Genomic DNA, 13,205 nt, shown 5'->3' on the forward strand with positions numbered 1-13,205 from the left:
CATTTTTGAATACAGGACATGTTAGGGTTAAACACTTAAAACACTTTAGGTTTTTAATCATTGATTCTGACCTGGAATAAACTACTTGAAACTACAAAGTTGGGTCACCAGTAGACCAGCAACTCTTTGTTCTGCAAGTAAAACAGGTTTTTTTTCTGGGCATCGATTACATTCCTAAAGGGAATTTCTAAAACTAACTCTGTTCATTTTGTATTCTAGCTTCCACACATGCAAATTAGCCTCAACTTCTTCCTCTTTTAGAAGACTGTTGACTTTGCCAATTTTCTTTTCTGCCCAAAACTGTGAAAGCATGGAGAGGAAGGAGGTGGAGGAATCCTGGTTCTGGCATGGTTTTTAATCGGGAAGTCCCAAAATATTGCAACAATTGTTTTTTTCAGATAAACACTTGTTGGGAGACTTTTATTACACCCATCCATGCATTTTCGATATCCTCTTACTCCAACTCAGGGTCACAGGGGGCCTGGAGCCTATGCCAGCTGTCATTAGGCAATAGGCAGGATTCACCATGAACAGGTCACCAGTCCGTCACTGGGCCACATAGAGACAAATGAGACAAACAAGCCGCCACACTCACACTCACTCCTAGAGACAATTTAGAGTTACTAATTAACGTGACATACATGTTTTTGGATGGTGGGGGTAAGCCAGAGTACCCAGAGAGAATCCACGCAAACACGAAGAGAACATGCAAACTCCTCACAGAAAGGCCCCAGCTGGAACCAAGGAAACCTTTTGCTGTGTGAAGCTTGCTCTTGTCTGTATTTCTTTATGAAACACAATCAAAGAGCCCCAGAGCAGTCCAATTGAGTCATTTACAAGGTGTGTGGACAGTCAGAGTGAATATCCATTCACGTTTCTTTCCCCATTTTTTTGAAACTTGTATACACCTCTGAAATGAATCTCACATTATGTGTGAACACAACGTATTCAGCTGTGTGCAGAAGATTTGAAATTTACAATTCAAATCACCACTTGTGTTAAACGTTTTGAATATAAATCCAACACTCAATACTGTGAAAATTTTTAGATCTATGCTACTACCACAACTCCATTTAAAACATGGGCTCCGTACTGAGCAGGTTATATATATCCTGCTGTATGTGATAGCAAACATAGTGTGTACTTAATAACCATACACATTACAACACAAGCTCAAAAACTCACATCCACACTCATCCATCGTCCACCCTTCAGTCCATCTATTCAACATTATAACTCGGGCTGTTTTTGTAACAAAACAAGCCCTAATCCTAAATTCAGGGAGCTGTGAATGTGCCTCAACAAATGGCAGACAAATGAGAAGGATTAGCAAGGGCCTGTGAAAGAGTGAAAGGTTTGGCATTGATCTACGGTGGTCCTGTTCTCTTTCGGGGCCACTCAGTTTGAAAACCCCACTGAGTAAGAGCATACAGGGCCACTCCAGAGCCCCCTAGGCCACCGAGAGACACACAACAGCCACAATTAGTCTCAGAAGCTGTAATGGCAATTCAATAAGCGCTTTAAAATTGTGCCTTAGTCTGTCTGCCACCCCGCAACCCCTCCCATCCCTTCCATTTTTGTCTACATACATAAGATTGGTATTATGAGTGGTGAGGGGCTCTTTTTTTTCTTTCCCACCCACCACAGTTCTTTTCAGTCACTGTGAGAGAAAATGACCACACAGGGTTTCAAAGGTTCCAGAGGCTGTGGTTTGTTGTCGCTGAAGCAGCATGACTTGTGCCCCTGTAGATTTTGGCCGAGGCCCTCAAAATGGGCTTTTATCATTACTTTTTTTTTTGTCACTCAGCTGCAAATTAATGTTGAAGCATTCAAAGTAACCTTCTCAATAAATACCATTTTTGTGGAGTCATTAATGTGGCGTTGCAGTGAATGTGAGGAGGTGCTATACTTTTTCACTATTATGCAAGTGTACATATTTTTCCTTCCAAAACAAGACAGTAAACCTGCTCACTTGTCGAAGACACAGCCTGCTGTGCAGCTAACCAGGTGCTTTCTTGCAGACACTCAGCAGCATCAGTGCATGACTCACCCCTGATCTGATCTAAGGCAACCCAAACACCTGCACTGGTGACATCAACATGTCATGACAGAGAAAGAGCTGAGGATGTGTTCTGGATAGCTGTCATGTACATTCACCTGTGTTCTCTCTTTTTTGGGACATTCCTTGTTGATTTTGCACTGTGTTTAGGGTTTTCGTTTTGCTTCAGGATCAAAGTCCAAAGCTTTTGATGGGGACTTCCAAAGGATCCCTCTTTGCTGGCGAGCACACTGACAGGATAGTGGTAAAGCAATGATAATTACAGCTCCCATTCGCTGTCCCTGGACCTGGCACCAAAAGCCAGTTGCACCCGCAGAACAAGGAGAAAGGAGAGATTCTTGGATGGTTAAAAGAGGAGAGAGGAGAGGTAGAGTAGAAGAAATGGAGAACACTCACAAAGAAGCGAGTCAATCGAGAGAACAGGCAGAAAATGGGATTACTTTGTGGTGTGCATGTTTTAGTGTGTCTATGCCAGCCGAGGGTCACATGGTTATCATATGTTCACAGGAAAAAATGCACAGGAAACTGCAGTTATAAGTTCCAACTTATAGTTCCATGTCTTCCAACGAAAAAGCCGTGACATTAGGCTGTCATTAGAAGACAGCACTGCAATAAACAGAGGTGGAGGTGTGGTGGAAAAACCTTGAGTACAGGGAATGTGAAGGTATGCCATGTTGGGTTGAATTTTGAGATGGGAGTGCCATTTTGAAATTGACTAAAATGCTGAATAAAATGGCTGATTTAGTGAAGAAGAAGAAGAAGAAGAAGAAGAAGAAGAAGAGGAGGAGGAGGAACTGAGACAGGAGTAGATAGAAAACATAGACCTTATACAGAGGAATTTAAGTAAGTATCCAAGGAACAAAATAAACCGCTTAGATCCACACACTGTGCTAGATAACTGACCCCCATACAACGCCTCCATAATACAAACTATGTATCAGGACTAAGTGGATGTACTTTAAAAATGACAAATCCAAAGAAGTTCACATATGGTTTTGCAGAAACTGTCTGTAAGATAAGTTGATTAACAAGCTGATGCATTGCCAAAATCTGTTTCCATGTAAAAGTCCAACTCTTTTTTCCAATCATTTGATAATTAAAAAGTTAAAGCACTTTTAGTACATTCAGCTGCATGTTCATAAACTGGAGTAGCAGTCTGTGGGTATCATAAATCACTATATGGTTAATAAAAATGATTTGCTATCATCTTGGAACTTGTGAAAAACATGTTTTCTTTTTAACTTGCAGAGGGCAGAAATGTTTACCTTTTTCATGTTGACCAGAAATGGACTGAGACAGGATTTAAGAGGCTAGTCTTTCAGTATGTGCATAAAAAACATGAACCTGAAGCTTAGTATGCAAGGTCCCTGCACACTAAAGACAGCCTCGGGCTAACAGGATCTTTACAATGTTGTGAATAAACTCAATTACCTCAAATTCAATGCAGAATGACCTCAACTTTATATGTTCTACAGGCCATGTTTCTTCTCTATAAACAGAAACAGTCGATCATTCACGTGATCCGAATTTTTCATGACACGAACTGTATCTGCAAATTCTATATCCATCGCTAAAGCATCTTCCTTTTTTTAATTCGACGAAACCAGATCAAGTGAACATTAAATGTGTTCCAGTAGTTTCTGTTTGTCACTTTCATGAACTTTTTGTCATACAAGACTTCCAATTACCAGTTAAAAAGATTGTCAGTTTCTTACTTGCAGAGGGAGTCATGGGCCCTGTTTCTTGATTGCACTAATTTCATGGTGTCTTTGGTGGTTACTGGGCTGTTAGTCATTCATGTGTTTGCATGCGTGAAAGAACGTTTTTGATAATAATGAGCTGTTGCTGTTTTTTTTTTTTTTCTCTTTAGAGAGAGCATTTTAGTTTCTAGTCAGTGTTAAGCTATAGGGATTCTCCAAGTGACTAATTCTGGATTAAATGGAGACTAATCAACTAAATATGAATATACTCAGAATAAAGTCTTATTTAAACACGATTCCATTCATTAGGTTAAAGGATCACAGAAACTGTGCATGAACAACATCAGGTTAATTTGAGAAGTGTGGCTAATGCTAGCAGTGTAAGTCTTCTTGCCATGCAGATTAACTTTGCATGCCTGTGCAGAAGAAGGCACTGCACCAGTCTAATGTTTGAAAGCCAGTGTCAGCCTATCTCCATGTTTAGATTTTCTAAATCAAAATACTGCCATACTGTGCTTGTTTTTCACATATTTAAAGCCTAACATTTTCATGTGTGTAATACTATCTACTTTAACTGTGACTTGCTGTAGTTTCGCTGTGTTGATCTCCTTATCCACCTCTCAGCAATAAGAACATAACCGTGCAGCTAACTTAAGAATTACTATATTAACAAGAGGGAACAATTAGGTACAAGTAGTACACGGCTGAGCATGAAGACATTTGCATGGCAACAGTTCTGCCAGACCTCCCATACTTTGTGTGCTACACCCAGACCTTTGGAGCTGAACTACAGTGTGACTTCCTGCCATTCTGACCAGACATGTACCCGGTCACAGTAATCGCACATTATGACAGGCTGAAAGGTTGGCCTTTATTCACCCCAAGCAGCCACTATTCATCATTGACTCTCCTTTCTGTTTGCTGAAAAGACAGAGTGGCCTCCTGTGCCACTGGATGGCTTGTCAGTGTGTAAATGGTCTCAGTGCTCAGTTGCACAGTTCATAACCGCAGACCTTTCATCAGACAGGAGGTCCTCTGCATCAGGGGCCTCCCCTGCTGGGAGTTTTGTCATGATTATGATGAGAAGGGGGATTTTGTCAAAGAGCTCTGATGAAGATGTCACAAACACTTCACAGTCAGGGTTACATACAATATAAGATTATCATGACACTGCTGAACTCCACTATTTCAGAAAATTATTCAAATAAGGTTAGTAAGCAAGTGAGCCATCACTCATGAATTATCCACATTTTATTGAGGTTTACCAAACTCAGCATGGACCAAGGCACTCAAATGACTTAGCTGAATTGGATCTCAGGACTGTTTGTTCTCAAAATGTTATATTATACAGTATACAGTATACAACCGCCTCTTATTGACCAACAGATAAAAGTTTTGCGTGATCACAAATGTACCAATATCCAGTACGAATACCTTACAATTTGAGCTGAATATAGACTCACTTACAACTATGTTTTCCCTTCAATCCAACAGAAAAGTCAGCAATAACAATAAACATCAAATTTATACAGTTAAAGAGTACAAAATGTTTTAAATATATTAAATGTTCTATTAGCAACAGTTGTGTTGTCTACTGTGTTAGCGAGGGAGATTGTTCATATTAAACTGTTTACTACTGTGTACAAAATTAATGTAGCTGTTGAGATTCGGTGCATGACTTGAAATGGAAATCACTTATTTCACAACTGCTCTAAAGACTAAATGTCCGAGGCTAGACAGGACACAACGTACGTTTTCAGGTACTGATTTCTAACCTACACGCTGTGCAGGTTGTTAGATGAGAGAAGTGGACTGACAGAAACATGCACAAGCATGCAAAGGGCAAATGAGAAAATCCAGCTTGTTATCCCAGTAATTAGCTTAGTTTCTTTCATATATTTTCAGACAGAAAAGTTCATGTATCAGCGTTCGAGCTGGGAAATAAGTACAGGTAATCAGGTACATCTCAGGCACAAGTACGTATCTTTTGTCCAATGGTGTCACTACATTCCACGCTAAAAGAGGAAAAATTGCAGACGGGCTGAAGTCACGAGTTTAAATTCCCATAATGACCAAGACTTTTCAAAAAAATAATACAAGAGTTAACAGAATAAAACAATGCTAGTTTATGTTAACCCTTATAATAAACCCTTTCTTTCAAGGAAAAAATCTGGTGGAGACTGCACTATGCACGGAATTCTCCTTCCCATGATAAACTGTACGTCCTGACCTGATATGTGACCTTATTAAATATCATATAAAGTTGTTTATGAAGTAGCTCATTGTTTTTTTTTCATATCTTAAAATGTACTTTATGATGCAAAAGAGAAACAATTTTTTGGGGGTAGATATAGGTTACTGTATGAAGGAAAAAAAGAAAAAAAAACTCATATTGCCCTTAAAATGCTGACTGTAGGTATGTTTTTTTTTTATAGCTGATTGTGATGCTGCCTGTTAATCTCCCTGAAAATGACAAGAATGTGACCTCAGTATGCTAGGCGGTACCTTTACCTTTGATTTGCAACTATTTCAAGGTTACTTTTTGTCTTAATACTTATACTATTCATTTCATAATGAAACAGGGAACCACTTTTTGCTGATTCCATATCTCTCTGCCCAGTCTCCGTCTTCTTACACCCTAATAATATCACTCAAACATCTTTTTACTTGCCATTTACACACAATAGGATTGTGTAACCTGACAGCTGCAGATGATGATAAAGTTTTACTCTATTGGACTGCATCGTATTATATTAACACCATTAGAAAATGCAGGAAATAACTTAAAAGTAGATATTATACTAACTCTACAAATGTTACAGACCTCAGAAAATGTACATTTAGGACAAGAGGATGAGAAAATAAAAAAATGAGAGATTGTTGTCACAGCTAGATCAAGACTAGTGTGAAGAGGCAGGTGAGCCATCCAGCTGCCGGTCAGAGTTCAGACTTGGGCACCTAGGAGGGGAGCATGGGCAGGAAGTGAGTAGACGGGTGCCTTCGTCGAGCCTTGTGACCTCGCCGCGGTTTCCCACGCCCGTTCAGCGAAACAAACATCTGCCTGCCACCGTGCTTCCAGCGCAGTGAGGCGTATGTGTTGTAGCCATTTTCCTCAATGCGCTCTTTAAACTTGCAGCTTGGGTTGTACTTCACCTGCGATCAGATGAAAGAAGAAGACATGTTATTGGAGGTTATTACAGATGAGTCTTCAGCTAAGAGCTGACTGCTTTTCCTGCTGCCCTGTAAAAGGCCCACTTCCAAGAAGTGCACAAAGGTTAATGTCTGTTGTTGCAGTAAAAGATTTTCCAGGTGTTTGCAGTGGTTACAGTGAGCTGCTTTTTTTCCATCTCAAAGGATGTAGTTCATTTGACTTTCTAAGATCATGGATATGGGAAATGATTTATGGTTAAGCCTAACTACAACATGGTCATGTTCATCCATGCTTAAGGTTTTGGTTATATATACATGTCTGATCAACCCAATATCATTTCTGTCAGTGGACGGAAACAGATTTATTTTCCGGAACGTTACGGCTACTTAAAGAAAGTCAACTTTGTATGGAGAGGAGTCTTTGATCTTTGACTCACAAAGATGACAATATCCTAAGTATCCTTTTTGGAAGAACATTCTTTTAATTCAACATTCAGCCCGCAGCAAAGCCACTTTCATATGGGCGCTTACTGCCTTATATCAGTTGGTCAAAGACTCTTGAAAGATATTGAAGTGACAAGAGACGTTCTAGATCATTATCATGATGCCATAACGAGGGCCTCTCTGTGATAGTATCAGTATAGTGTGAGCCTGCTGTGAATCTCCTGGCATTTTAGACAAGAGTTTAGTAAAGTCCTTGATCCTATTGTCTCTTTATGTCTTGTTTTCTGTGTTGAAGGCTCTTCCCTTATCACGACTTACTGAGTGATTACTTGTCTCTGATTTCTCTTTGTCCAAGATGTAAGTACTTGAGCTAGACACCACACACCTCGGGTCTGATGTGTGTCTCATTTTAACAAAGGGGTGATTTCTTTTGAAAGCTTGCTGTGCAAAACAACAACTGGCAGATAGCACGCAAGGTATTAAATGAGCCCAGCTGTCTCTTTGTCATTGGGAGTTGTTGTTTTTTTTCCCCTCTGCTATCTATTTTGACAGTGAAACAAGCCAGCTCAAGCTGCAGGTTTCGTCAGTCGTTGCCCAGGTGTACAGCCATGATTGATAGCAACACTCTGACCCCACTCTGGACTTCCCAGCTGAGGATTTCGCTTTACCTCAGGTTAACATATATACCTCTCCCACCCTCACTAACTCCCGTCTCCTTCTCAGCCCCCAGAGTCTTGACCCCCAGAAACAATGTTGCCGGGTTGTATACGCACCGATCCAAAGAGCGTGCCTTTCTTGGACATAGCTAAGTACAGCCCGTTGCTGACAGATTTGATGGCAACAACTCCCACGCTGACAGATCGGATTTCCATTAGGCCTGGAAAATAAAAGAGAGGACAAGAGTCTGGGTTAGAGACATCAATCCATGTCAGTTTTGCCATCAAAAGCTACTCTATCATTAGTGATTAGGGTACCAGACAGATACATTCTATTAGGACAAGAGAGAAAAAAAGTCAAATTCACAGGACATGTACGCTAGGCTAGACAAGAGCTTCCTTTGAGGGGATAGCTTTCATGTTTGGGCACTTTAAACAGATAAAGCCATGACTGCATCATATAAAATTAGGTTTAATATCATTTTCGAATTATGAGAAAAAATAAATCCACAAGCCTGAACAGACTCTGAACTAGAGTATACATTTTTTTAGCAAACTTTTGAAGCAGCCACTACAGAACTTAGTCTGTACTGCTACATGCATTCATAAAAACCACCCTGACTCCAGATGTGACACTCCATCCTGATGATACCCAGTGTTGTTTACTGACAGACAAAGCATGTCTGCTTGCCACCTAAGTGGTCTCTCTAACCCACTTAACCCCATGAAAAAGCTGGCAAGCTTATAAGATAATTGTTTCCTCAGGGCGCTGATTGCAAACAAGTCCCATGTGGCACACTCTTGATCTGCTTTCTGTCTGCATACAAAAATTAGGGCACGCACCCTTTGTCTTGGCTATGACAGGGAGATGTTTTGGAGATGACCTGCAGGCATACTGCATGGTCCTGAATAGGAGCTAATTGCTGGAGATGAAGGCCCTTTATGGATAACATTTTTTTCCTTCATTTGCCCACTTACACCTCCAGTAGCACCTTGATGTGGCTGCCTATCTGATTGGTGTGAAACCCTTCTCTTCACCAAGAGCCATGCAGGTATATGAAGAAAAATCACGTCTTTTATTTAAAGGCCTGTTTGTGAAGAGGGTTGTTGGCTTTGGGCGTATGCCATTAATGTAACATCAGATCAAGGAGGTGAACAACAGGGTTCCAAAGATTTAAGGACATAAGTGACGATAAAGAGTCAAAATGGCTGCAGGGGCGTGCCGCTGGCCACCAGATAGATGGCCTCTTTGGTACAACCATAGGTCTTGCAATGAACTGATCTGCTGAATCAATGAGAAGTAAATGCTCCAAACAGAACTTTACAGGTGCCACCCCTCATGTGTTCTATTCAGTTTTTGTTGGTTGTCTATTTGTATTTGTTGAGAATTTGTGTGGAAAGAACAGTAAGGCAGAACTTTCCAAAAGCACTCAATGTGTTCTGGGATTAAATGTTAGAGATTTAAAGTGTATCTTAATGCATTTTTTACAAATTAATCAACAGAATATTAAAAATAGTTTATACATTCCATGTAGAAAGATGCTGAGAAGTATCTCCTGACTTTATGGTCTGATTTGCAGAATGCTTTTTGATTCCACTGCAAACTCAGTCATTGATTTCAGTGCAGGAAAGTTCATTGTATAACTTTACAGAATTAGTACATGCGCACTAATACTCCATTATTGTTCTGAATGTCATAATATTCCACATTCGATATAGGACAGTCTCATAGAGTAGGAGTTTATTCTAATGTAGTTTTTTTTCTACACTTTTAGTATAGTGACATTATTTAGGCTTTAGAACATCTATTGGACATGAATAAAGTCCATCAGGAATATGTCTAAATTTTGTTTTGCCCAATGTGCTGTTTGCTTAATTATCAGTCATCTCTGCCTAATATACACAAACCAGCAAGCCAGCAGTATGCGGAGAAAAGATAGAGATGAACACTTCCTCCAAAACGCCTATATTTCTGGTTATATTTGGTTATGTGCATGTATTTCAAGATCAAACAAGACCAAAAGATAAAAAATGAAAGTTCTGTTTTATTCATAGCTGCATGTAATGAGAGTCCTGGTGAAATAGTCACATGTATTAATCACAAACGTCCTAATAGAAATATTCTTGAGTATGAAAAAGAAAAGATCAATTTGTGTATGTAAATGTAGTCACTGGGAAGAGGATACAAACGGATACAAATGGATACAGTCTTCTGTTTTAGATATGTCATTGACCCATTTGTCATCCAAGACTTCCTCCCTTTTAAGATCTGTTATAATATCATCTTTCTTCTTCCAAAAATACCCAGGTTGTTGTTCTGTGGCACTTTAACTGCAGTTCCTCATCTTGGATCGTCTATTTTACAGCATCAAAATGTCTATATGCACACTGAACGAGGTTGCAGGTCGCTGTTTTTGCTTCTTCCATTAACACTGTCAACTAGGAGATCCTTTTCTGACATACAGCAGTCAGTGGCTGCAACTTGAGCTGCTTTTGAGGTACAGTTGGAGAAAAAAAAGGAATCCTGACCTTAATAGATGTGCCACATGATTTATGTTACCCAGATTGCTGAAGCCTATTATTTATCTATTTATTTATCTATTTTTTCAGCCGACCAGAAGTAATATGAAACATGAACTGTGGATTTTGTCCCTGTCACTCACACTGTAATCACTTTAAGATAGAATGACTTTTCAGCTAGTATATAGAGCAGCTTTGTGACCAAAAAAACACTTTTATAGTACATTTGGGCATTTGAGTATCCAAGAAAGACTTATAATTGTGAACCTATCATCTATATCTAATAATATAGTAATAATATAGTAATAATATAGTATCTAATAATATATAATATAGTATAATATACATCATTTCAAATAGATTATTGCACATTGCACATCTTCTTCTCCACACGGTGGCTGCTAATATCATCAGGATATGTTGCTGGGTTAAAAGACAACATGTGAAGGGATCCATAGATTAAAAGAAAAAGCACACACATCTGCTGCTCCCATCGCTTTTAAGCACAAAACTATCTCAAACTTTTTTTCAGCCCTGAACATCACTGGTCATGCTTACCATGTGAGGTCATCCACTTTAGGCACCCACACAAAGAAGTACAAAGAGTGAAAAGGGGGAAAGAGGAGAAGGGGAAGGTAAACAAACACAAACTCCTGTTGAGCGTCTTTCTTCTCTGACAGGAACGTGTAAATGAAGCCCTCTCCCCACTTGCACACAGCTGCAGGAAAGGCGGGAATGCCTTATTTCGGTCCATCCAGGTATGAGTGCAGCTGCACCCCCATCATTCCTGCGCTGCCTCTGATCCTCCAAGGAAACACTGACACTTTGAAGGCCGCCTCCTTTTTACGAGCTGTGTTTACAAACACCGGGTGTACTCTGGTGGCACCTGGAGCGTGCAAGAGACTCGTAAGCAATTAACTGAGACTCTGTTGGTGATTGTGACGCTGCAAGGGTTTATGGGGGATTAGTCCAGGCCAATGAAAACTGCTGGTGCCTGAAAGTGGAGCCAGCAGTAATTGCCACCATTTGCTGGTTTTGAGCTCCAGGATGTGATGGAGTTTGTCATCGAAAGGGTTTGAGTGTGAAAAGTCTCGTTTGCTTTACTCTGACACGTCAGGTTTTACTTTACTTTATTTGATTAACAAATAAATCAAGTTCTAGAGCACAGACATGAGTTTGTGAAGTGGTTTTCGTGTGCCACTTTTTTCTGATAGTACATTTTATTCATATTTGTGGTAGCAGCTTGCCTACAAAAGACCTGACGGCATGGGATTTCTCATTGTCTACAGGGATCATTTAGACATTGGACACTTGACTAAACATCTATAGAGACCAGTTAGATCCATTACTGTCCACCTTTTGAAAAGTCACAGCATTGTGTTGAGAGAAAGAATTTTGAAATCAGTAGAGAGTTTTTCTGACTGTTGAAGTTCAGTTATTACTTCACCGGAGATGCTGTATGAGGATATATTCTTATGGAACAGTAGATATTTTCGACTGGAACTGTCACATTCATTATAAAACCGTTTTGTAGCTCAAGAGAGATAAAGATAAATTTATCAATATATATGAGAACATTGTCAACATAGACGTTAAGGCTCCTGTTTGGTTTTTTTTTGGATATTTTGAAGGGTGTCAACAATTACTTACAGTGAAGCCTAGATTGTTGTAAACAACAGCACGTTTTTCTAGTTTGACTTGATTAAATTATTCTTTCGCTGGTGCAATAACTAACTAATGGGATTCAGAGGAAATAAATTCATGTTTCAAATAAAAAATTTTAATTAAAAAAATGCTTTAATTGCACTGAACAGTGTCACAATGAAGAAAAACAAAGAGGACAGATTTACTCTTTGTTACTGAGTTGCACTGAGCACTTCTTCGCCTTGTTCTGCAGAGCAAGTTTCAACCGATGGTCCTATTGAGCACATGAAAAGGGCACTTTTGGCTTCCCACTTGCAGTTGGCAAGATCTCTTAACCTTTGACATGTTTTGGCTGGGACTGTCAATAAGCTCAAGCTGCCATTACAAGCAAATCCAGCACCATACATGTCTAGTCAACTGTGGACTTGCTATTTATTTCTCTATGGGATTTTTAAAAGCATAGAAAAACTCTTTTACCCACTCTCTTTTTTACTCTTTCTTTTCTTTCCGTTCCCCATTTCTTGGACACCAGCCCATCGTCAGATCATTCAAGCCTTTTCTGACCTTGGAAAAAAAAACGGCAGTTTCACTGGGTCCCCTTTTGTCAAACCCATGCTTTGGGGGAAGGAGGAAGGAGAAGAGGGAGTACAGGCTGAAGGTAATATGATGGTGGCTTTGATGGTGGGGGCAGGTGCTTCCAAAAGCTGCCCTCCATCAGGTCTTTGTTACTCACCTGAGAGGTGAAAAGCAAGACAAGATCTTATTAACAACCAAGTGTTCTGAATGAGGCTCTGCAAACTCTGGCAAAATACCCCCTTCTATCACAAATTTAAAGCAGAGAGAAGGGAACAACTGAGCAAAGGGAAAGAGGAAAAGAGATTTTTCTGCTCTTTTCCTCCTGTCTTCTTTTTGTTCCTTTTTTGGAGTCTTTAATTTCTTGTGTTGCCCCCTTGAGCAACCCTCCATGGCTTAGTGCTCAACCAGAGCAAAGCCTGGGAATCTTGGAGCTCCCGCTGTGTTCCTGCTCTTGAT

The 13,205-nt window shown here is 39.9% G+C and overlaps 1 protein-coding gene across 1 annotated transcript in view; it reads right to left on the reverse strand.

Annotated features, from left to right (window-relative positions):
- Nucleotides 1-5,009: 5,009 nt before the first annotated feature.
- Nucleotides 5,010-13,205, reverse strand: part of fgf22 (fibroblast growth factor 22) — a 29,360-nt gene continuing 21,164 nt past the window's right edge. The window contains exons 2-3 of the mRNA XM_072389761.1: nucleotides 8,127-8,230; nucleotides 5,010-6,912 (exon numbers count right to left, since the gene is read on the reverse strand). Of these exons, the coding sequence (XP_072245862.1) occupies nucleotides 6,718-6,912; nucleotides 8,127-8,230 (299 nt within the window). The 3' untranslated portion in view covers nucleotides 5,010-6,717. The remainder of the gene's footprint in view (nucleotides 6,913-8,126; nucleotides 8,231-13,205) is intronic.

The sequence above is a fragment of the Leuresthes tenuis genome, unplaced genomic scaffold, assembly GCF_036924035.1.
Source record: "Leuresthes tenuis unplaced genomic scaffold, fLeuTen1.0.hap1 SCAF_7, whole genome shotgun sequence".
NCBI lineage: Eukaryota > Metazoa > Chordata > Actinopteri > Atheriniformes > Atherinopsidae > Leuresthes > Leuresthes tenuis.